The 25,219-nt window shown below is 40.3% G+C and overlaps 5 protein-coding genes and 1 non-coding gene across 6 annotated transcripts; 3 read left to right on the top strand and 3 right to left on the bottom strand.

Moving 5' to 3' along the window:
• The first annotated feature begins 1,332 nt into the window (after nt 1-1,332).
• Nucleotides 1,333-3,299, top strand: LOC130716926 (uncharacterized). Its single transcript, XM_057566977.1, has 4 exons — nt 1,333-1,535; nt 1,719-1,825; nt 1,945-2,935; nt 3,023-3,299. Exons 1-4 carry the CDS (start codon nt 1,488-1,490, stop codon nt 3,128-3,130), a joined length of 1,254 nt encoding a protein of 417 aa, XP_057422960.1. The 5' UTR covers nt 1,333-1,487; the 3' UTR covers nt 3,131-3,299.
• Nucleotides 3,300-3,461: 162 nt separating this feature from the next.
• LOC130716925 (cellulose synthase A catalytic subunit 7 [UDP-forming]-like) lies at nt 3,462-8,455 on the bottom strand. Its single transcript, XM_057566976.1, has 10 exons — nt 8,320-8,455; nt 8,108-8,174; nt 7,841-7,955; nt 6,958-7,570; nt 6,726-6,863; nt 6,402-6,527; nt 6,082-6,294; nt 5,618-5,992; nt 5,032-5,382; nt 3,462-4,315 (listed from the first exon to the last, which is right to left on the bottom strand). The coding sequence occupies exons 1-10, from the start codon at nt 8,404-8,406 to the stop codon at nt 3,737-3,739; spliced, it is 2,664 nt and encodes an 887-aa protein (XP_057422959.1). The 5' UTR covers nt 8,407-8,455; the 3' UTR covers nt 3,462-3,736.
• Nucleotides 8,456-12,327: 3,872 nt separating this feature from the next.
• Nucleotides 12,328-12,825, bottom strand: LOC130719541 (uncharacterized). Its single transcript, XM_057570161.1, has one exon. It carries the CDS (start codon nt 12,823-12,825, stop codon nt 12,328-12,330), a length of 498 nt encoding a protein of 165 aa, XP_057426144.1.
• Nucleotides 12,826-15,138: 2,313 nt separating this feature from the next.
• Nucleotides 15,139-17,956, bottom strand: LOC130719539 (uncharacterized). Its single transcript, XM_057570160.1, has 3 exons — nt 16,459-17,956; nt 15,191-16,348; nt 15,139-15,146 (listed from the first exon to the last, which is right to left on the bottom strand). Exons 1-3 carry the CDS (start codon nt 17,954-17,956, stop codon nt 15,139-15,141), a joined length of 2,664 nt encoding a protein of 887 aa, XP_057426143.1.
• A 148-nt stretch (nt 17,957-18,104) lies between these two features.
• LOC130721704 (small nucleolar RNA snoR138) lies at nt 18,105-18,176 on the top strand. The gene has a single exon (XR_009013625.1). It is a non-coding gene; the product is annotated as a small nucleolar RNA snoR138 (small nucleolar RNA).
• A 423-nt stretch (nt 18,177-18,599) lies between these two features.
• On the top strand, nt 18,600-19,884 carry LOC130718710 (uncharacterized). Its single transcript, XM_057569343.1, has one exon. It carries the CDS (start codon nt 18,774-18,776, stop codon nt 19,728-19,730), a length of 957 nt encoding a protein of 318 aa, XP_057425326.1. The 5' UTR covers nt 18,600-18,773; the 3' UTR covers nt 19,731-19,884.
• Nucleotides 19,885-25,219: the final 5,335 nt, after the last annotated feature.

Here is a 25,219-nt window from a genome sequence, read left to right as displayed (position 1 = left end):
CATATCTGCAACCATGGTTGCCACTGCTGATCATCGTTCACCCATGTTCGCGACCATCATGTCTCCTCAACGTCGATGCATCCCCACCATCTCTGACCACCGTGGATGCCCTCCCATTGTGTCCTTTTGTACTAGGTGCATTTTTAGCAATGGAAAAAGTTCATATTTCAATTGGTCTTAGGAACCCAAATTTTTTGGTTTTGACAGTGATGTTCTTATGGTTTTGTTCAATTCATTTGTGAGTCTTGGCAAGATGTGAGAGAAAGTGGAGAAGGCGGGGGGGGGGGGGGGGAGAAAGAGAGAGGTAGTTGAGCTCCACCGCCCTGGTTGTTTCAATCGAACATCTGGAAACATGGGAGGAAGGCTCTCAAGGGCGGAAGAGAGCGGCGGTAAGGAGTGGATATGGATCTTTTAGAATATTATAATTGGCAATAAGGTGTTTTTAAATTTTCATTTAAAAAATAGGGTGAACCATGGTGGTTCACTTATCAACTAACTGACCATAGAAACACTCGAAAGAAACAAACTTGGTCACAATATATTGCTTAATTTGTTTTAAACAACCCTAAGTTAACGAGCCTACACAGGATGCAAGAAGTTCCTTCATACTATTAAGGCATCGTTAATGATGTTTCATGCTAAGGCGAAAGTCATGTAGTTACTTTGATGTGGGGAGGAAATCAAGAGATTACATTCATGTGAATAGATGAAATCAGAAGAGTCATAAATCTAATAATGAGACGCATCTGGACAACGATTGTGATAACATATCTACTTATTCCTAGCATGATCTCCATGTCAGCCAAGATTTCAAGGGCTATCAAATGCGTACTAGGCTAGCCAGAATTCCATAATTTGACTCCGAGGAACAACTACAATTTCTCAAATGGTAACGGTAAAGATATATTAAAAAAATAAAAAATAAAAAATAAAAATAAAAATCTAGTGAAAAAATAACACATTTCGGGTGCACTGAAATTTCTTTTCCCACAGGTGACGTGTAAGAAATTGCATACAAGATAATTCATGGGGCCATTTATTGTGATCGTTGCAAATCAAGACACAATAAATAATAATAATTATAAAATCCTCTTGAGATATGTATGTTAGAATTATATCTGCAAATAAAGAAGAAGATATGTTTTTATTTAAGAAAAGAAGAAGATATGTTAGAACTATTGTGATTAATTAAAAAGTTAATAAGAAAAAACAAAAGGAAACTGCAATTTACAGGGTGTAAATCTCTCACACTACACAGTCTACACTCATCATGTTCTTCATAACGGTCAGTTCCCACTTTTTCAAATAAAAATAATTTCTCGAAAAGAAAAGAAAGAGACTTTCAGGTTTATTCAATTGACCGTTTTTGTCCCTACAACACGCTCTTCCTTCTTCTTCTTCTTCTTCTTCAAACACATGTAATTGATGCCACTCACTCACACCCTTTTTCTGAAACCTTCTTCTTCCTCTGAAGATTTTCACTCTTCATGGGTTGCTTTCTTGCTTGTTTTGGTTCCTCCAAACGCAAGCTTCAGGTATGTATTATGGCTGTCTCTCTTTGATTCACTCATACCCTTTTGTTTATTTTCTGTAAAACCCTCCAAGAATGCCACATATTTTCTCTTTTCTTGATCAAAATTGATTCTTTCCCTTTTTCCCATCATCCCTTTTCTTGATTTTCTCAGCAGCCAAACAGCTAATTTTTCCCACTTTTGCAGAGAAATGCTGGTAGTTGCCAGCCAGAGAAACCTTGTGTATCTACGGTTCAGGATCACTCCTCCAAAACCGTTCTTATTCATACACCACAACCACAACAACAACTCCAGTAAGCAAACTCAAAACCCCTATTTTCTATTTTTGGAAGCTTTTTTGATGATGTTTATGAACGTTTTTTTTTCTTTCTGTTTTTAGTTTTTCTTACCCTTTCGTTTTTGATTGATGTAGGGAGAAAAGTGAGGAGAGTTTGAGTGTTAGCACCAGAAAGAAAGTAACTTTTGATTCCAATGTGAAAACCTATGAGCCTGTTTTGCAAGATGAAGTTGGGGGTTTAAGGGAGAGTGAAGAAGGTGGAAAGGTGGAAGCTTTGGTTAAACAAAGTCAAACAAAGTCATCTTCTTCTGAAGATAGTTCTGTTACTTCAACTGGGTCTTACCCTCCGAACCACAGGTACCAGAATTGTAGGGACAGTGATGATGAAGATGCAGAAGAGCTTGATGATTATGGGGCTAGTGATCTTAGTGATGAGGATGAGGATGATGAATTGGGGGGTGACTTTGAAGAAGATGGAATGTCATGCTCAAAGGCAACAATTGATGTTGATCATGTGTTTGCTGAGGAGGTGGAGAGTCCAATCCTTGCTTTTGAAGGTGATGTGAAGTCAATTGGGTTCAATTCCAATGCTAGAGACAGAAGTGTTTATGTTCATCCTGTGCTGAACCCTGTGGAAAATCTCAGTCAGTGGAAAGTTGTCAAGGGTAAAAGGACCCCGACATTGAGGCCTCAGAAGGAGAATTTTGTTTCTTCCAACCATGATTCAGAAACTGGCACATCAAAGAAGTTAAACCAGGAACTCTCAGTTGATGCCAGCCTCTCAAATTGGTTGGTTTCACCTGAGACTACTACTACACCGGTTAACAAGGCGGGCTGGGGCTCGGAGGCTTCTTATACTAGAACTCCTGACAGGAGCACCTCACAGGGTTCAAATTCTATGATCAGCCATGAAGACAGGCCTATTTTAGGTGCATTGACATTGGAAGAGATCAAGCAATTCTCAGCTACTTCGTCCCCAAGGAAGTCACCTAGTCGGAGTCCGGATGACATGCCCATCATAGGCTCTGTTGGGACCTACTGGAATTCCACAGGCTCTGCTGAGGACTCTGGCTCAGCCACTTCCTCCTTCAAAGGAATTCCAAACACGACGAGCAAGTACAAAGAGGTAAAGATGAAGTGAACTTTAGAAGAAATTTTTACTCATTAGTTGAGCTAGACGGTGAATTCTGATTTTGAATTGATTGCTTTGCAGGATAAGAGAGTGAATTGGCATTCAACCCCATTCGAGACAAGATTAGAGAAAGCTTTGAATAGAGGTCCTGCAGAAGCTGCTTCTACTTATGGTCCCCATGTGTTTTAGACAAGCTTGCAATGGTGTGGTTTTTGGGGAGTTCTTGTGTTGGGAATCAAGTATGTAATGGGAATGCATTTTTTAATTCTTGTGTAAACATGATAGAGTGTGATGTTTATTTTTCTTTTGCAATTGTACTTGGCTTTAAACTTCAATATATAATGTGGCCCTTGATTAATTTGATCCGCCTGGTAATTTCAAGTGCAGCTGATAATATTTATATCTATTATAATACAAAATGTACTCAGAACTTAGAATAATTAAAATGCTAATTGATATTGTATAGACTGTGTAATGAATCAAGCTAGCAGACAACAGGGCACACCGTATAGCTTGATAGTGTAGAGTAATCAGAGGATATTATTGAAATCTTGAGATTTACATTACATATCTGGCGTGTCAAATGAGATTACAAGAAATCATATTTTAATTGATGAATCTTGCACCATAAATCATATTTATCAAGTACACAACCTCTGCATATATGACCTGGTAACACAACTTTTAAGGCTATAATCTATATTGAATGCTCACTTTCTCATCAAAGGTGTAAATGCTTTCCAACAAAAGAACCAGGATAGACGAATGGGAAGAATGCGTCATGTATCCACCACCTTAGCACTCTATCCCACATTGTTTGAGTACTGGACCTGTTTGCTTGGGCAAGAAAAAATCAATTCTCACCCAAATCATTGAGAAAACTAATGCTAGAAGTGTTGACCAGAGAACTACTATAGTAGGTGTTCTGTTTTGCCTTCCCATTAGACCTTTGAGGAAAGGATACAAGTGCACAATGACCCAGAAGGAGAAAAAAAGCTTCCCAAATAAAGGTCCCCATGAGGCATAGCCTTTGTTAATGGCACTAGAGAGTCCAGCCACAATTCCCACCATATTCAAGATTACAAGACTTGTTGGTGGGATTAGAAGAGTGGTCCACTTGAAGAGATGCAACTGTCCCAATACAGTGTCATCTGTTGATTTTGTTCTTACAATGACTTTATTGTCTACTCCACCAACTTTAAGGAGACCTTGAAACACAGCAAAAAGATGTGCAGAGACACCTCCAATGATCCAGAATTGTTCGTTGCGCCACCAGTCCTGAATGCTAACCCCACTCCAACGAAGCTCAAGCATACAAGTCAAAATCATGGAGATAAAGAGAGCCATTAACCAAATGCTAGCAAGGTTTGTCATCTGCACAGAAGAGAACTTTCGTTATAAGACATGACTCTAACATCATAACAGTTTTCCCCTCTTTTTTGCTCTTCCAAAAGAAGCTGTCAATTAGAGCTAAAAAAATTGAGTTATACGTACTCTTCACAAGAAATTATCATTGGCTTCTGGTTAAATTTCCCAGAAAATATAAACCTAGCTACTTCAGTGCCCTGGTTGTTCTCACTAACCAAAATACATTAAAAGTCGTATTAGGCTTATCTTACATTTAGCTCCGTCACATTCTCAACATGAGAATGGGAGGATGGCTTAAGAAATCATGTGGTGCATTGGACATAGTTGTTAGGATCCAATTGCAAGACTTGAGTCCTACATTGGAAGTATGAAATTCTAATAGCTTTAGTAGTATGGTTCTCCCAATGTTCATGTCAATTAGTATCAGACACTGGCATCGCAATGTTAGTCCAGGACTAGTCAAGGAACTAGTGCACAGCCAGCCCACATGGGCGTTGAGTCTGCAGAGCGTGGTAGGATGTTAGGATCCAACTGCAAGGTATGACTTGAGTCTCACATTGGAAGTATGAGATTCTAATATATGGTTTATAAGGTCTTGGACTCTCCAACTACAGTAGTTTTTTGGTATGGTTCTTCCAAGGTTCTAATCAATAGTAATGAGGCAGCCTGAGTATTTTAGCATTCTAGTTAATTAATGTAAAAAATTATTATCATGCACTTACAGCGGGGATGATGGTCTTTCCAGTCAGAAGACAGATAGCTGGAATTGTACAGTATATCAGCAGAGGGATGGAAGTGAATGGATAAACAATGGCATTAGTGTAAGCTAGCCTCTGCAGCAACTTCAGTTTTCCACTATATCCATACCACAAAGGGCAATAGCCACTAAAGAAAATCTCAGTGGAACCCAAAGCCCATTTCAGAACTTGGTGTAATCTGTCTGATAGATTTATAGGAGCAGATCCTTTAAAAGCTGCTCTCTTAGGCATGCAGTACACTGATTTCCATCCTCTGCAATGCATGTTAAACCCGGTTAAGATGTCTTCTGTGACTGAGCCATAAAGCCACCCAATCTGCAAAGAAAGAAATATCAATATCAACATGGCTTCATTGGTGCATGTTTGGGAACTCGTTTGGAAACCATGGTGAAGCCAAAATCATGAAATTCCATCTAGATTTTGCTTCTGACCACCATGATTTTGGCTTCACCTTTGTTTTCAAACGAGTTTCCAAACGGGCACTTGGCAATCATGAAATTCCAAGTACACAATGCTAGAAAGTAGGAGATATTTATATTAACTGGATTACCTCTTTGCCCCATTCAGTTTTCTCTTCATAGCCACAGCTTATAACATGAATGGCTTCCTTGATCAGTAATCTGGTATTGGTGCCTTTTGGAAGTCCACCATCTTCCATCAAAGCTGAAGCAATGAAAACCGGAGACATTCCAAATCTTTTCTTGACAACTTTCAGGGACAAGAAGGATGATTGCTCTTTCTCATCAAATCCTTCAGGCCCTTCATCAATCTCTTCAATATCAAATGTGGAATGAGAGCCACCATAACTTTCCTTTGGTGTTTTCTCAGATGGTGGCTTATAGCCGTACAATGCCTGCCTGTTGAACACACATCCAGAACCAACATACATTGGACCTTGAACCCCATCAAGGCATTTCATGGTGATCTACAAAGCAAGCCAAATTGAAGGTAGGAGTTAGAAAACCAGTTAATAGAACTGCATCTTGTACTGGAGTTCAGAAAAATGTCCCTTACATCAAAGAATACAGTGTTCCGGTTTGCATATCGATCATTGGAATCGATGGCATCGAACCTTCGCGGAAATTGTACAAAAGATAGCTTCTTTCCAAGTTGAGGATCCATTAAAAAGCACATAGCTTCTCTAAGTGCCTTGCTGTTATTGATGTATTGATCACAATCCAGATTCAACACAAATGGTGCATTGCTCAGCACAGCAGAAACTCGAACCTTTTAAGGAAATAAAGCATTGTAAGAGTTTATAAACAGTTTTTTATAGTAACCTTTCTCATATCTAGTTGGAAATGAACGAAATACTTGAAGTTTAAGTTACATACCAGAGAATTCATGGCACCGGCTTTCCTGTGGTCTTGATAGCGCGGACGTTTCTCCCGTGCAACATACACAAACCGAGGCAGTTCTCTGCCTTCACTGTCCAGTGCACCAGCACTTCCCAGACTCACCTACAGAGGAAAGTCCATATATTTTTCAGTTCTTGGTTTATTGACATTATCCAAAGTTCATAGATATCAATTTTTAAGACTGAATTTTCCCCCTAGTTTCATTAGTATTTTGATCCAAGAGGACTTGAATCATTAAGTATTCACATTTGTCAATGAATCAAAATAAAAAAGCACATCAAAATAATGCAATTGGCAAACCTGAACCATTGCTGGATGATTGTCAGTGTTGTTCCCAGGCCATGGGTTGCCATCTTGCATCACCCACCCCTCTTCTGGTTTTTTCTGAGCTTTTGCAACCAGTACATTAATTTTCACCTTGAATTCTTCATACTCTCTCTGCAAAAGTGACTTGTAAAATGTCTTAAGTCTAACATGCATAACAGAAAACAACATTAAAACTAACATATATAGTTATCCATGTAATTTTCACCTTCATGGCCCTGCGATCCTTTACAAATGTGGGGTGAACCTTATCTTTCAAGTAATCAACTTTCTGAGAGAAATAGAACTCAGGTGCACGAGGCTCAATCTTATACTTGTTACAAAAAGGAACCCAGATTCTTGCAAACTCAGCAGTTGCTGACAAGGTATCAAAAAGAAGCATAGAGGCACTGTCATCTGAGACATAGCAGCAAACCTTGTCAACAGGATAGTCAACAGACAAGACTGATAGAACTGTGTTGGCTGTTACAATGGGCGGTTCCTTCGAAGGGTCTGCAGTGGTAACAAAGACATCGACCGAAGGTAGAAGATTTGGCTCCCCTTCGCGCTCGAACCTCAGGGACAAGCGCTCCAGGTAAGTTACACGGGTGATGGGGAACCACTTAGGGAGCTGGTCTACTAGCCAAGACAAAGCGAGCCAGATTTCGCAGACCACCGTGATTATCCATAAGGCCAGTGCATCGTGTACTGGAGTTGAGATGCGGTAGTGGAAGAAGAAAACAAGGACCACAAAACGCATGACTATCACTATGCGATACGGGTTGACTAGGCCTGAAGATACTGCGACTTTGCGCCATAATGGTTGCCTTGATTCAGCCAAACTGCAAGGATAACATAAGGAGATAAGAAACATAGCATGTTTGGATCAGTTTATCTTTCCTCAGAATCAATTCTGCGACTCTGAAGTTAGTCACAAAAGCTTCTTCCCAGCCTAGAATTGATTTTGAATTCACAATCAACTGTAGAAGAATTTTCAAACCTGGGTAATTTGAGTTTTTATTTACAAGCAAAGAAGAAAAAGCAAAATGTTATATGCATTGATTATTAGTTTTTCAATCTACTAATGGAGTGTTTGAGAGAAGACAAGTTACAGGAAGTCATCTTCTCCTTGGTCATTGCTCATTAGGCTTCTCTTTTCTTGCCTATCTTTTCTTTTCTCAGCATCGCTGTAAAATGCTTTCTGTCCTTCAGAATCCTTGCTAGTAACTACAGAAAAGTGTGTATAAAATGTCCATATTAACAGAAGATCAGAAAGCCTATAAGGGAAAACTGTGGAATATAAATATATAATAAGCAACTTGGCATGGGAATTTGGTTTCCATTACAGAATTGAACAGAAAAGTATGCTCATTGCTCACCACTTCCAGCTAAAGAGAAAGCTTGATCATTGTGTTGCCACTGCTGTTGATTGTAGTCTCCATTTTCCTGTATAAGACACAAAAAATATCAGACTTTTTTTTATTACTCATATCCCACAAAAAAGGACATTGCAAAATTATATCAATTGTAACATTACTATGTAATAGAAGTAACATTTTTAAGGTGCAAGGAATAGAAGCAAGCTTAATACCTCATCTGAGTCACAATGGGCGAAACCGGGTCTATGTCGGGAGTGAGAACCGGTGGTTAAGCTGGCATCCATGGTGTTTGAGGCCATAGCAGCTAGCAAGCACAAAGAGAGGTTGTGGATGATTGTAGAGAGAGAGAGAGGGGGGGTATTATTATAAGAAATGGTGAGTTAAGAGTGATCAAAAAGGAACAATAATCAAGTATTTCATTGTAATCAGAGTAACCATCAATCAAACACGTAAGAGTTGGGAAGTCGTGGATTTGAGTTGGACAGTACTTCATTTGCTGGATGATGGCTTGTTCACTGTGCCATGCTAATTCTCTGCATATTCATGCATGTAGTGGACACATAGCTAGCTGCTAGCTAACGTAGACCATCCAAAACGTACTTAATTTCTCGCTCTAGGGGAATCTGTGCTGTGATTAGGAGTAAATAATTTTTCTTTGTTCTTAATGACCAAATCTATGTCACTTTAGCTACAGGTATGTAAGAACTAAAATGAAAGATGCTAATGTAATATACGTTAGAACATATTTCTAACATGTTATCTTAGTCGGTATGAATACTTGTTTGGAGGACAAACCTCGGTGAAACAATAAAGTTGCTACTATTGCGATCACATGTTCGAGCGGTGGAATCAACCTCTTACAAAAATGAAGGCAAGAAGACTGTTTTCATTAGATCTACAAAGTGAGTCTGACCCTCCTTGAACCTCGCATATAACGGGAAGCATCGGGTTTGTTCTTTATATGAATACATGGTAGCAATGAACAAGTGGTATGGAATTAGATCCTGGTTATATCCATTGTTCTGACATAATAACATTATTCTAGAGAGAAAAAGTTGAATTTCAACACAATGGACGTAAGTGTATGCATACTTCAACCTAATGAACTTTTGCATGAGGAAACGTGTTAGGAATACAATATATAAACATTCTCACATAACAACTTAAGATTTTGAGATAATTGATTCATATAATTGGTTCATAACAACATGTTGATACACATGTTAGAGGAACAATAATTTGCTCCTAAAAGTAAATATGTCTCCTATTTTTAATCAATAGTCATGAACAAAATGAAAATACGTACAAAGCTTAAAATTACTTAATCAGGTGCATGTCCAATCTATCTCTATCTATTGCGTTTTCAGTGATTCACAACATAATTATTCTAAAAACGAAACACAAACTGAATATCTTACTTGATGGTGAAACTTTGGTACACCCTTGTCACCAAGTTAGGGACACTCAAAATTGTCTGTATGCATGGCCTTATGTGGTTCCCAGAGTACTCGACTTTCTATGAAGTTGAAAGTTGATGTCTATGTTCCTCTATTATTTCCTAATTTAGCATTAGCTTTTTGCTTGATGATGTTGGGTCCAGGTGGGCCAGCATCCTGCCTGCAGGTAGCATTCGAAACGGGGCGCTGTCTGCTACGCTATAAGAAATAACGTTGCGCCCTCACTAACACCAATTGGTTTTGGCGTAGTGGTAAGCGCGTGATCCTACAAGTGGTATCAGAGCCAGGTCCCGTGTTCGAATCCCACGGAAGGCATGCTGTGCAGCTAGTTTGGCTGGCAGGTGCTGGGGGGGATTGTTGGGTCCAGGTGGGCCAGCATCCTGCCTGCAGGTAGCATTCGAAACGGGGCGCTGTCTGCTACGCTATAAGAAATAACGTTGCGCCCTCACTAACACCAATTGGTTTTGGCGTAGTGGTAAGCGCGTGATCCTACAGATGAATATATTACCTTCCACTGTATTATGCAAGAGATTTGTTATAGAAATGATAAGCATGCTTTCGTTAACAATTCTCTGCATTTGCACCTTTTGGATGACATTGTTTGCTTATAAATGTCAATTTTAAGGTGCCACATTATAATTTCCGCATCTTTTATTCTTAACTTCTTTTCTATGGGAAGACAACAAAAGAAGGTGAATGAATCCATTTACGTCATTTTCGTTTTCTTTATATAACTTCCCTCACTTTCTACCGGAGGAAAATCCATTCACATTGTAATTTTTATTCCAACTTTTATTAATAAAAAAAAGGTACAAGCTTAGATGTCTCTGCCAATAAAAAGAAACTTACTCTTTAATTATAATTTTTAAAGTGATTGCCAAAAGCATACATTACTTTTATGTAACAGTATAAGAAAAAAATATATTACATTAGTTTTTTTGTATAATTTTGACGAAAGACTTATATGAATGAAAAATTGCATAGCATGAAAATAAGAACCCCAACTTATCCTTTTGGACTTTGGTAGATATGATAAATAGCACTATTGCGATAATAACTGTCCCATTCTCAAAGAGTTTTGTCAATTTTAATTAATAATTAGGGTTAAATACGTTTTTCTCATCTATAAAACTTTAGGGATGAATCTAAATTGGTCATGAAGATTTTTTTATAGCTTTTGGTCCCTCAAACGAAATGGGTGAGGACTAAAACGAAAAAGCTCACAATTGTAAGGATAAAAACCAAACTATTTTCCCATGATGGACTAAAACCGAACGGATTTACAAATCCATACACATTTTAATGTACATCAAAAAATTTAAAAAAATGAAGAAAATTATAAGGCCATTAAGTCCCTAGCCAAAATAGAAGCAAGCTGCTAAGTTTGGGTAACAAGACCCTAGAGATGTGAGTGAGTTTCATGCTCCAATCTCACTCCAAGAGGTGACCGAGATCGAGATCAGAATTTAGCTCATGAATTTGAAACCGGTTATCTGCTAAGGCTTCCATGTTAGAAATTTGGGTATGATAATCCTGTATAACTTCAAAGAATCGTGTTCGTACACTTTTCGAATAAAGTATTTCGACCCTATTCTTGCCTGGGTTCACGAAATCCTTGTTGGGATAATTCTTGAAGAACAATCTGTTTCTGGCAATAGAGAACAGATCAGGAATGTATGGTTTATGTTTTCTGTATGTTTCAATATGAGGCCAAATGACTCCTTATATTGGAGTTTGTTTCAGAAACCGAAAACGGTTAATAAAACAGTTAACTTTTCGAAAAATTTCGAACGGGGCGCTGCCCCGCACCCCGCCCGCTGACCCCAGCCAGGGTCTCCGCCCCTTGGAACCCCGCAATCTAATTGCGGTCAATTATGCGTTGGCTCAACAAGCGTGCACTCCGCACTATCCTAACTCGTTTCCGAGCTTAACGCGTAATCGCATCAACCTACAATAAATCACATTACTACTAAAATCCATTGATGATACTAAAATCACCAACATTCCACAATCTCAAGAGTCAAGAGTCAAGACAATTTCACAAATAGTATGTATGACAAATGTTAGCATCCCACAAAAGGAGCAAGCCACTTATTTTTTTTTTAAAGCACAAATTCTGAAAATAAAAACATGGCCCAGCCCAGCCCAGCCAGCCCGTAAAAAAAGTGTTATTCACTTTCAAGCCGCCGCACTGGAAGGAAGCACGGTTGCAACATGGGTGGTTGTGGCGGCTCTTCAAAATTGCAACATGGGTTGGTTGGTGGTGGCTCTTATCACTGTGACTAACACTAATTCATACCTCAGGTAACATAAGTTTTCTTGTTCAAGTTTGCTTATAAGTTATATCTCATGGCTCATGCACAGTTGCACTATATAACAAAAATACAACAAATAGGGTATTGCAAATTCAACAGCCACTCAAAGAAAGTAAAATTAAACCCCTTTAACTAGCCTTTAATCCAATTCCCGTCCTCAATTGAATAACACTATCCACATTTGTAGTACCAATTGGTTTAAGTGTTGTGCTATTGTGTTCCTTAGTTAGTAAAATATTAGAGATGGTTTCAAAGTTTTCAAACAAAAAAAGGTCAAAGTGTAATGCTATTGCTACCATCAACTTGAGCCAAATGCACTCTCGAATCAGTTGTCCCTCATGCAGCCTTTTACATTCTTTACCATTACCTATATTTTTTACGAAATTCCGCTTGCATACATAAATTGAGTTTTTTTGGTTACAGGAGGAAAAGAAACAAAACGACAAAACTAACTAAGAGAATCTAAAAACAAAGAATCATAAACGAAGGAAGGTGGCTGCTTCCAAACTTGAACCGGTGAGCCTTGACAGCAAGCCTCCCGGGCTAGTTTGTCAGCCGTGTTATTCTTGGCTCGATCAACCTGGAACAAAGTAACATGCTGCATACTTGCCATAGCAGCACGAACGCGACATATCTCCTCCCTATTCCAGTAGCTTGTGATGTTGGTCCCTTCATGTAGAGCATGGATAACCTCCGAGCAGTCAGACGAGCACGAGGCCTCGGTGTAGCCTATCTCCAGAGCATGACGGAGCCCCAGCTCCATAGCAAGAATCTCTGCAAGAAAGGCCGAGCCAGAAGCATAACTGACAGAGATGGCAGACAACCAATTGCCACAAGAGTCCCTCACAATAGCGGCACACCCCATCCTGTTCACCGAGGGATTCCAGCTACCGTCAACGGCAATGGACACAGTCGGGGAAGAAGAGAAGGTAGCCAAATTCGCCATATGATCTTCTTGCACCAGGGATTAAAGAGAACTCCTCCAAACGGCTTCGTCCCGGAGGATGCACCGCAGAATGATGTTCAAAGGAAGCTCATTGTCATTGAAAACTTTATGGTTACGCCACCTCCAACACCACCATAAAATAGCAACAGCCAAAGTGGCGTGATGGTGTACCAGTAAACCAGCAAGCCAAGTGTCGACCTCGACGTGAGCAGCGGGAGCTGGCAGAACCGTTCGGAAGTTACTCCACAGGTCTCGCGAATCTGGGCAAAACCGAAACAAGTGGTTGATGTCCTCTGTCTCTGCAGTACATCTGGGACAAGCGGCGGTCGCTGCTAGGTGGGACTGGAGACGCTTAGCATTCGTGGGCAAAGCACCATGGGCAAGCAGCCATAAGAAGAAACGAAGCTTCTCTGGTATTTTAAGCTTCCAAATTTTCCTCCACAACCCAAAATTTCCAACCTGTGGTGTTCCCATGCTATGATACGCGGAACTGGGGGAGTAGAGACCATCGGCACTATGCATCCATCGAATGGAATCTGGATGAGAAGATAACTGAGGCACCCGCACACTTTCAATTTCCCCCAGAATTGGCGGTGGTAAGACCGTATATAAGACAACCAGATTCCAAGCTCCACCACGCCATAAGTCAGCAACCTTGAGCCGCGTATCAGCTATGTTAACAAATGGAACACGATCACACAACCGTCCCGTGCCGAGCCAGTTGTCGTACCACACAGAAGAGAGACCATCCCCCAATTGAGGTCGAAAACCGCTGCCCACATAGTTCATAGCCCTGACAATACTCTTCCAGACATAAGAATCACTGCTCTTAACCTTCCCCTGAAGCACAACATCGGCCTTAATATACTTCTCAGTAATCGCCCGGACCCAAGGCTTGTCACCATCATGCAGCAAATTGTCAACTAGTGTGCCTAGCAAGGCGATATTGTTCAGTCTCGCTGATCGTAGCCCTAGTCCACCCATATCCTTAGGTTGAATAACAGTATTCCAAGGTAGCAAACTCCAACCTCTATTACTTGTACCCTTTGCCCATAGACAGCTGCGAACTTTTTTATCTATGAAATCACATACCGATTGGGGAAGCCATAACGATTGCATTGTGTAAACAGGGATGGCAGTTATCACGGATTTTGCAAGACAAAGCTTACCAGCTCTGTTCAACATGCGAGTCTTCCATGACGCAAGTCTTGCATTAATCTTTTCCATGATGGGGAGGAAGAGATCTCTCTTTACCCTCCCAGTCAAGAGAGGGATGCCAAGGTATTTCCCAAGGTTAGCCGCCCTTTGGATACCTAAAATGGCAGACAAGTCATGTTGGACTGGTGAAGCAACTGTTTTGGTACAGAACATCCTTGACTTATCTAAATTCACTCGCATACCAGACGCCTCACAAAAGTCATGAAGAGTATCAGCCACCACCTTCATCTGAGACTTTGTGGCCTGGCAAAACAGAAGAACATCATCAGCAAAGAAGAGGTGAGAGATGCCAATACCTTCCTTCATAATACGGATAGGATGCCAAGCGCCTTCATCAACTCTCTTCTGAATCAAAAGTGCTAGACGCTCCATACACAACACAAAGAGATAAGGAGAGAGAGGATCCCCTTGACGAAGGCCGCGTTGAGGAGTGAAAGACTCAAGCTTGGAACCATTCCATAGAATAGAGATAGAGGCTGACTGCACACCCCACATAATCAGATTCACTATCAATGGAGGGAAGCCAAAATCATGCAAAGTTGCGCGCAGAAAATCCCAGCTGACTCGATCATAAGCCTTCTCTAAGTCAATCTTCAGGGCCACTAGGTACCCTTCTTCTTATAGGTATGTATTGTGTGCATTACCTCTTGTGCTAGAAGAATATTATCTTTTGTTCCTCTCCCCGGAATGAAACTCCCTTGTAATGGTCCCACTAGGTCATGTAGAAGAGGTCTGAATCGGTTAACCAGAACCTTGGTGATAACCTTATATGCTACATTGCACAAACTGATTGGGCGGAGCTCTTTGAAACGGAGAGGGTTCTCCACCTTGGGAATGAGAACAATGAGTGTCTCAAGAAGAGAAGATTCCCCTCTCCCATGGGCGAAAGAGTCCGCCACCATAGTGTGAAGATCCTTCCCCACAATGTCCCAAAACTGCTTATAGAAGAAAGCTTGGAAGCCATCCGCTCCTGGAGCCTTGAACGAGTGCATGGCCATCACAGCACAACGAACCTCCTCCAAGGTGACGGGTTGGACTAACTTAGTCCTATCCCGCTCTGATAGTGACGGAGTTTGGATCTCCATAACATGATTCCTAGACACCTGTGAATCCAAAGAAAAGAGGTTAGTATAAAAAGATTGAGCACCCGCCTTTAACGCCTCTGAATCTGTACACCACTCGTCGCCAACATACAAGCCATGGATTTTATTTCTTTTCCTCCGCACCACTGTCTGTGTGTGAAAGAACCTTGTATTGCGATCTCCAAATTTCACCCATTTCTCCCTAGACTTCTGGAACCAGGTTAACTCCTCTTGTGTCAGGATTTGTTCATACTCCACTTGCAATTCCTTCTCCAAACGAAGTAAAGATTCAGACTCCCGCACTTCCAATTCCCGTTGTAGGCCCTGTAAGCGACGCTCCACTCGTTTCTTACGTCGAGTAATGTTGCCAAACACATTCACATTAAACTCTTGCGATGCCAACCGAATGTTATCTAGCTTGCCTACTAAATTAGGCGGCGGCTTCATCCATGTTTCTCTAACCAATGGTTTGAAGTAGGGATGCGTTGTCCATGCCGCATGGAAGCGAAAAGGACGACCGGAGCGATCCTCCACTCGTGCATGACAACGAACCAGAACAGGTCGATGATCCGAGTAAACTCGTGCTAAATTCTCCACATAGGCTTCGGGGAAATTATGGCGCCAAGAAATGTCCCCAAAAGCCCTATCCAAGCGTTTAGCTATGGTACGCCTGCCATTTAGTCTCCGCTCCCAAGTGAACCTTGGACCAGTGGCTCCGAGATCCATGAACTCACAAGCCTCAACCATTTCTAGAAAGCGAGCAGCGCGCGCCGCACTAAAATCGCCGCCAAGAACCTCCGTTGGGGACGAGATATCATTAAAATCCCCCACCGCAAGCCAAGGGCTTAGGGCTTGTTGGCGGAGGTGCATAAGATGCGACCATAGGCCTTCCCTTAAAGATGGGGTCGGACTGGCGTAAACCACTGTGCATAACCAAGCTCCATTGTCTACGCTAATCGACACAGTCACAGCCTGTAAGTGAATATCCACCACCTGAACTACAAAGTTTCTCCCTACATGAGCCAAAATCCAAATGCCACCCCGGTGCCCTACTGCTTCTGAACATGCACAAAGATCATATCCAACGCTTCTCCAGAACGAAGCAACTGTCTCAAACTGACAATGAGTCTCCACTACTGCAAACAAGGATGGATGGTGTGATCTAATCAAATCGCGGACACGCCTTTGCCCACGGACACCTGCACCTCCTCTAATGTTCCATGCTATAATATTGAAGTTTGTATTATCCATAGACAACAAAAGAAGGGGAACAGTTCCAATCTGGGAGGGTGTCAAGCCCCACCCGATGAGCTCGCTGCGTGGTTCCTCGCACCTGGGTCATAAGGAACCTCCCCAGTTACTTGGAGCGGTTGCTCACAGCCGTGTGTCATCTCCTCATCCACTAGCATGGCATAGCGATTACCATCCCTGGGCTGCAAGTTCAGAGTCGTTCGTGTGCCATCCGCAAGCGCCACAATCCTCGTATTCCCCATCGACTGAGGATCCTGGGTAGAACTCCGATTGGGCCCTTGCGTAAGTGGGATATTTTGAGAAGAACCTATATGTGGCCCCCCCATCGCGGTCGACTCCTTTCGGTATCCTTTCCTTCCCTGTTGGTGATCACCCAAAACGGGTAACGTATCCTTAGCTGATCCTGCATGGAATTGCATGGTCCCACCGAGATTGAGTTTAGTAGCTGAGGCAACAAACTGTTGAGCAACTCCTTTCTTTTCTCCATGAATCGCGCCTGTATCACGCGATTGTTTCTGCATAGTCGGTTTCGGTTTATTTTGAGTGACATTCACAACTGTGGATTTCCGGCTTTTACGTGTAACCGACAGCCAGTCCCCATGGGCATCGTTAGGACACTCAATCCCCTTCTTTTCCGCTTCTGCATTTATTTCAGTAACCATCTGTTGGTCAGCTTCTAGTGTTGCAACACTTCCATCTACTACCACCGGCGGCGTCGCCGGTGTTACACTCGCACACGGGGAATGTGTCTTCTGTGGTTGGGGCACTGGCGTACCAGTGCATTTCCTTGAGAGGTGGCCATAACAGCCACACTTAGCACATAACAAGTGTAAACCTTTGTACTCAATATTGTACCACACACCTCGGAGACCCACTCTGCCAAGGACCGGCTTTGTGAGATCAATTTCGACACATACTCGCGCATACTTCCCTCTCTGCATGTCCGCCGTGTTCATATCAACGCGAATAGGTGTGCCAACTGCTGACGCTAGGGTTACCAGGATGCTTTCCTCATAGAACTGGAACCCCAACCCAGGGATGCGTATCCACACCGCCGTCGTGCTTATCTTCGAATTTGCAGCCACAAAATCCGGGGTCCATGGTTTAACAGCAAGATAATGATCGTAAATCATCCACGGTGCTCCAACCATGGCACGTTCCCTGTCCTCTGTGAGATCAAACTGAATTAGAAAGTACCCATGATGTAGATCTCGAACCTCAAAGCCACCAACCGGTTTCCATAAGAATCGGAGCTTCTCACACAAGGCTTTGTAGCCAATGCTCTTGCCAAGCAATTGCACCACCAAACAGGCCTCAAACGGTTTGCAGATTGCTTCATAGGAGTGGTCATCCTTAAAATCAAACATTGGGAAATAACTATTCCCATCCACGAGGTCCTTCTTCATGATACCAGCGTCAACAAGATTTCGCACCTGCTTCCTTCCCTCCTCCACCGCTTTCTTCCCTAGTACCTTCTCCTTGAACGTTGGCCGCCGCGTTGGCTCCGGCGGCTTACCGACTGGGCCGCCACCGCCGCCGTTAGTGGTGTCGCCGTTCGCAGTCTCGCTCTCCACTTCCATTAGGGTTACACAAATAATCATAAATTGAGTTTTTAAATTAATTGAATGATTGCTTGATATGTTCTTATGTATTCTCTTGCAATTCTATTTTATCAAGTACTATTGCTGATTTTTTCAATTAAATCTTTGGCTGTGCTTGCTCTTATCATATGCCTCCAGAATAGCTAAACGGTGAATCAAAAACCATCGTTTGGTTCAGACAGAGGCGCATATAAAATGTTAAACACCAGAATTTGTTTGACTGCAAGGAACGTTACAACTTTTATGTTCCTTTACCTTACCTAGATTAATTCGGATGTTATATTATTTTGATGTTTTTATCATTGATATTTACTTGCAAGTTTTTATGGGTTTCACACTGGTCCATAGTTGTTTGAGAAAGCCTCCATCAGAAAGCTGAAAGAACTTCAATTTTTTTATCTTTCGGTTCGCACGGGGCTAAAATCGAGAGGGTATCATCCCTTGAAACTTTTGAAGGAATGGTACAGATTATTGTATTACTGTTCTTTTCTCATCTAAGTTTCAGACACTCTAAATTTTGGGTCTCTTTTTCTTCAAACAAGCCTTCATTTTGTGAATGATGCATGTTTGGAATAATTTTTATTTGCAGCGAAAGCAACCACTGTACCGAAACGATTCGTACAGGGAAACTTTTTCTTCAATCCCTAATGCACAAAGATAGAAGATGGCAATTTGATTCCTCCTTCTTCTACTTCAAGGTTGTGCAGGGGCGGTCGATTAAGCAGAGAAGCCTCTCTTCCTTCTTTCTCACCCGCGCGAGACTGTGAGCTCCATTGCCTTGAAGAAGCCAGGTAAAATGAGCAAGTATGGATTGAACCTTCGGCCTGCGAAGCAGAAGCAGAAGCCACCAAGGCCTCCCCTTGCCACCCCTTTTGGCTTTAACGATGATGATGAGGATGACGTCGAGAGAGAAATCGCTCTCCAGGCTGCAAAGAAAAAATCTCTCAAGGAAGTTGAGGAACAGCAAAGGAAAGCCTTGGAAGAAGATCCATCCGTATTTGATTATGATGGAGTCTATGACAAAATGAAAGAGAAAGTTGCAAAACCACTGATACAAGATCGTGAAGAGAGAAAGCCAAAGTATATCCAAAATCTGATTAAAAAAGCAAAAGAGCGAGAGCAGTATCGCGAGATTGTGTACGAGAAAAAGATTGCCATGGAGAGAGACAAAGATGATCATCTCTATGCTGACAAAGACAAATATGTTACTGAAGCATATAGAAGGAAGCTTGCTGAACGAGAGAGACAGATGGAGCTAGAAAGAATCCGTGAACTTCAAGAGGAGAGAGATGATGTTACAAAGAAGAAAGACTTTTTGCTTGATTTTTATTCAAACCTTGATAAAAATGTTGCTTATGGAGCAAAAGATGCTCAAGGGAGGAAACGTGACAACCAGGCTGAACATAGAGTTCCAGAGACACATGAGGGAGTGAACCCTGATGCATCAGACAGGCATCATCAGCATGGTGATGCATTTGATGAAAAACAACATTCATTGGGTAACTCAAGTCCACCAGTGGAGTCTTCCAAGGAAAAAATTGGTGATCAGGGTGAACTTTCTAATCCTTCCAATAGAAGTATTAGTCCCTCGGACATGAAGCCAAATCCTGAGGCTCTTGTAGAAGAAGAAAATAAGCCAGTTGAACAGCCATCAGCTTCTCAACCAAAGCTCGATCATCACAAAAGAGGCCAAGATGCTGTGGCTGCAGCAAAGGAACGTTTTCTGGCACGTAAGAAGGCAAAGGAACAGTGAACAATTTCCTGATACATATTTGGTCTTTAGTCTGCGTGCTTGATTTAATATCCATGATGTGATGTTTCCTTAAATGATACAGAGCTATCTGCTAACAGAGTCATAGAATGAATTGATAGGCAGTAGTATTCGATATTTTGCCAATTTTATGATATCTAAAAAGAAAAACAAAATTCATGCTAGTTTTTGTATGCTTGTGACATGTCTCATTTCCTTTTCAAATTGATCTGGTTACCAAAATTAAGTGATAGTTGGCACATTTTTTCAGCTTTCATATATTAAATATTAAATGTATGTGCAAGTTATGATCCTGTAAAATCTGGTATTTGGTGTCTGATTCAAGATGAATGTGGAAACTGGGTGGAAGGTTTTGTGAATTCAGCAGTGAATGATGCTCCTTTCTTAATGATGCTCTTGCTCTTCTCTGAAATCTAAATATCTCTGAGATGCTATCTGTGAGAATTGGAATGTGCGGAGTTGATTCAGACTCTTAGTTCAAACCTGTTGAGCCAGATGCATGAATATCAAGTTGCAGCATGTTTAGAGAAGATAATGAATGTGCTCAATCCATTGCTAAACAAGGAATGGTTTTGCAATCTCACTTGGTAGTTTTAGATGTTTTAGAAACCCTTCTTGTGAAGGTCTCAGTTTAGATTGTTTCTTGTTTTCTGTTTTATCTTTTTCCATTGAATAAGAAAATGTCAGCAATTGATTGCCCCCAGAAAATAATAGTGCATGTTTGGAAAGTTTTGTACAATTTATCATAAAGTTAAAATTAACTCCGTGAGAATGAGTTTGTATGAGTATCATCCATGAGGCTACACCAAAATCATGAGGACACGCAGAGTAAGATAGGAAGAGAAGAGATATAAGTGAATAATGTGATAAATGATGTGATGCGTGTGATAGGAGAAGAGATAAGGTGAAAAAAAGTTGAGTTTGTGGGTGTGATTATATTGGTTTGTGGGTTATCAATTGGACTTGTGAGTTTATTTACAAAAAAAATGGGACTTGTGAGTTTCCCCATTCCTTTCTGATCTAATTTTTGTGTCAAGATTGTTTGTGCAGTTTTGTATTGCCTTTTTTTTGTTCCTTTTTAACCAAAAAAATTCGTCTCCTTACCCATTAAACATATATGTATGATTCAGTTTTACAATTTCACAATTCCTGCTGCTTATTTCAGTTTTGCAATTCATTAAAAATTGCTGTATTTGGTTTAATGTGATATATAAGAACATTTTCTCTTTTGGTGAACTAAATTGTAATAGTATAAGTTAGTCATTGTAAATTTTATTTGATACATGTGTTGAAGTTTCACCCCTGTATTATTTTCTTGGTTTCGTCCTTGCACCCTCCTCATTTGGTCTAAAAACGATCTTAACATCTCCATTCGGACCATTGTACAAGAAGTTTCTCATGGTCCTCCTACAAATTTTTATAGCCCTTGGTAGTTGTTGGAAGCCATGTCATTTATGATTTGCAAGGCTAGCTTCTGATGCAGATTTTTTCAGAATTGTTCCTTCGCACGCAGCATCAATATTGGATGTTATGATGAGACAAGTCACTATAGAATATTTACACCAGCTTGTCTTCACTGTATCCATGATGCGGACACACTTCGAGTGTCTCTAAAATCTTTCTCAAGCTTCATAAAGAGACTCTTGCTTCATCTGAGCAAAGTTTATGATGTCCTTTTGTAGCTTGTTAGACTTGGAAGCTAGGAGGTACTATTCGGAAAAAATATCAAACATGTAGAAGCTGAATAGTAGATGCATATAAAAAGAGGTTCACATCTTTCCTACATCGCAACATGGAGAGAGATGTTTAGCTACACATGATAAAAGGTGAAAACACAATAAACCTAGTAACTAACAATGTGCAAGGTAGAGAGAAGATACAAGAACTAATCTCCAGATGGCTCTGCTGAAGCACTACAATGACTATGTTTGACATGTCATTTCAGCTAGCTTATAGCTTATTTAATTAGCTTAAAGCTTATTTGACTAGCTTAAAAACTCTTCAAAAGTGTTTGGTGAATGAGCTTATTTCAGTAGCTTAAAGCTTTAAGCTATAAGCTATCTCAGGTAGCTTATAGCTTATTAAATTTATTCTCATTTTTATCCTTATTATTTTATTAAAATTTCACCATTACCCTTATATATTTATATATTTATAAAAACACTAAACCTATTTACCCCTCACACTTACGTATGCAAATTCCCGCCACCATTTCCGTTACACCGCTGCGCACCACAAGTATTTAAAATATTACATTAATAAAAACAAGTAAAAATTAATATTATATTTTTAAGATGATAAATAACTTGAGTTAATAAAAATATTTAAAGTGATAATAATTTTAATATTAATATTATATAGGTATTAATGTGAAAATAAAGTAATGTTAAATATAAAAATAATTATACAAGTATGTCATTTTATGTCATTTTACAATTTCAGCTTGTTTAACAGCTAGTTTTACCAAACATTTTTGTTTCAATCACGTAGCTTTTCAGCTTTCAGCTAGCTTATCAGCTTTCAGCTATCAGCTAGCTTTTCAGCTTTCAGCTAGCTTATCAACTAAACATACCACACATAGCCAATATCTCAACTTCGGTACCACGTCTCTATCTCTATACGAGTATACGGTCTCTTCATATTCCTTTATTTCTCTCCTATAGCATTGCCCTCTTTCTCCCGTAAATAGAACATAATTAGGGCTAAAAACATCTTATGGTTGCGCCACTATGCATGATCGTGCATACTGTGATGCATGATCGTGCTAACTTGATCACAAGTGGTTGTGCTAGCACTCAACATAGTCGTGCTTCTCAAAATTAATTAAGCATGATTGTGCTTAACAAGCTCCACAGGTGTGCTCCTCCCCTTGAACAACAAACTTGAATTTTTGTATCACTTTTCTTGTTTTCTACTCTTTTTTTTTTTTTTTTTTTTTTTTTTTCCTTTTTCCACTTGTGACCTGCCTATTGCACATTTGTCATAAAACACATGATTTATGTAAATATAATATAACATGCAGGCACAAAATCATATAAAAATTATGGACTTAAGCGGGCATCAGGTCATCATAGTATAAGAAGTTTAATTCCTTCACAATTTATCATGGATACCGAAGAACTACTTGTGATCATTATGTCTTTGTGAAGATATTTTTTTATGGTGAGTTCATCCAATTACTTTTATATGTTGACGATATGTTAATCGTATGGAAAAGCAGTTACAAATCAGCAATTCGAAGAAAGAATTGAAGATGTCTTTTGATTCATATTCTTAGTATGTCCACATGTTGTGATCGGAAGGAACAAAAGTTGTGTTCATCACGAGGAAAATATATCGAGGAGGTATTGGAGCGATTTCAAATGGAAAAATCAATGCAAGTTGCTACTCCACTCGCTATTCACTTTATGCTAAGCTAAGCAAAGTTCTACAGGTGAAGTTGGAAAGAAGAAGACGGGAAAGGTTCCATAAGCCTCTGTTGTTGGAAGCTTAATGTATGCAATGGTGTGCACACGACAAAACATAACACACGCAGTTGGTGTTGTCGGTAGATTCTTTGCTAAACCGCCATTGGAATGTTGTGAAGTGAATTTAGATGAACTTCCAAAGTGAGTTTATGCTTTGGGAGTAGAAGACCTGAACTGGTCGACTACACCGATGCAAACATGGTGGAAGATATTGATTTTAGAAAAATCTACTTCTGGATTCTATATTACATTTTGAAGGGAGCAATATCGTACTGACAAAGTTACAAGAATGTGTTTCTTTTAACAAAAGCATGCAAAGAAATGATATGTGGATGAAGCGATTACTGCATGAGTTAGTGAAAGTACAACACAAGTACATTGTGCATTGCGATAGTTAGAGCACATCACACTTAAGAAGGAATTTGAGTTTTTCACTTAAGGTCGAAAGCATATTGATGAGAGATATAACTGGATATGTGATTTATTGAAATCCAAGCAATTATAACTTGAGAAAATCCTGTAACAATAGTTCAAATATGATAACGAAGACCTTAATTACTTAAGGATAAGTACGATTTCATGAAATGGTCCTAATTTTTTTGTAATTTCATTAAGTGGTAACCCAATTTCATGAAACTTCTTTTTTGTGCGTTTTAGAGTTTTCACATTCAGGAAAAGAGATTAAGCTTCATCTTAACCCAGAAATTCATCTTCATCTTCTTCATTAGCATCTCCCTCACTAAAATCAAAACCCCACTTCATCTACCACAATCCAGATTTAGAAAAAAGATCCACAAGCCCTCCCTACCATATCAAATCCCCATTCCCTCAAGAGGATCGATTCAGCTTCAAGGATCTCCTACTCATCAAGGATCAATTCCCCCAAGGCCAAAAAAGAAAAAAACGAGAAAAAGAGAAGGTATACAGTGAAGAGCAAAAGTGGAAGAAAAACAGGGGATAATACGTGCCCAAACAGGGGAACGAATTGCGCAACCCCAAGACTTTAATGTATCCATTCCCTTAATAATATAACATCTTCCACACCATCAAGCAAAAACATCGTTGGCCACTTACACGACGCACAAACCCCGCTTCCAGTTTGTGCAGCATGAACCAAAACGGTGACACCCAAATGATTTCTTCTTCAAAAAAATTGTTTTTTTTTGTGAAATTTGCAGAGTTGTTTGTGTGTTGGGAATTCAACCTTTAAAACCCTAGCGACCCCCTACCAATCCTCTTCCACCTTCTCCAGATCGCACTCAGACGTTGAATCCTCACCACCGCCCAGCGACCTCGACCCCAAAAGCTCGACCCACGTCCTGTGTAGATAGAGAGCTTGACCCACTTCCTTCACAGATCGAGATTGGAAAACGATGGAGAGATCTAAGACAGTTCCTCCTCCTCGATCTGCGGTTTGGGTTCTCTGATCTGGGTTGAATCCCCACCATCGCTCAACCCACATCCTTCGCAGATCGAGATTCAAAATCGACCGAGAGATCTAAGACAGTGCCTCCTCCTCTTCCTTCTGGGTTTTGGGGTTTTTGATTCTTTGATTTGATGATTGTTACAAAGCTTCAAACTTGACAGCGGTGGTGCTCTGATCTCGATTTTGGGTTTTTTTTATCGTTTTGTTTTTACTGGGTTTCGCCAAACAAAGCTTGTCATTGTGCAGAACTAGCATGGTTTGGTGTTTTGGTTTACTTGATTTTAAATGTTTTGGGATTTCTTTGGGTTTGCTGAAGTTTGATTTTCTGGAAATTATTTTGATGAAGATGAAGAACTTGATGAAGGAGGAGGTGGAGGAGAAGGAGGGTCATTCTCAATAGATTTATTAACCAAGTACTACTAAGTAAATAATGTAATTTTTAATAACATTTATTTCACAGAAAAATAAAAGGAGAAAATGCTTAATTAATTACACTTTATATTTGTTTGATGTCCACTTCAGCTCATGTATCATACTCAAACTAAGTCTTGTGGTATGGTAGCAAGCACCATGCCAAA

The sequence above is a fragment of the Lotus japonicus genome, chromosome 5 (genome assembly GCF_012489685.1).
Source record: "Lotus japonicus ecotype B-129 chromosome 5, LjGifu_v1.2".
Taxonomy (NCBI): Eukaryota; Viridiplantae; Streptophyta; class Magnoliopsida; order Fabales; family Fabaceae; genus Lotus; species Lotus japonicus.
This window is presented reverse-complemented; position numbering and strand designations above follow the sequence as displayed.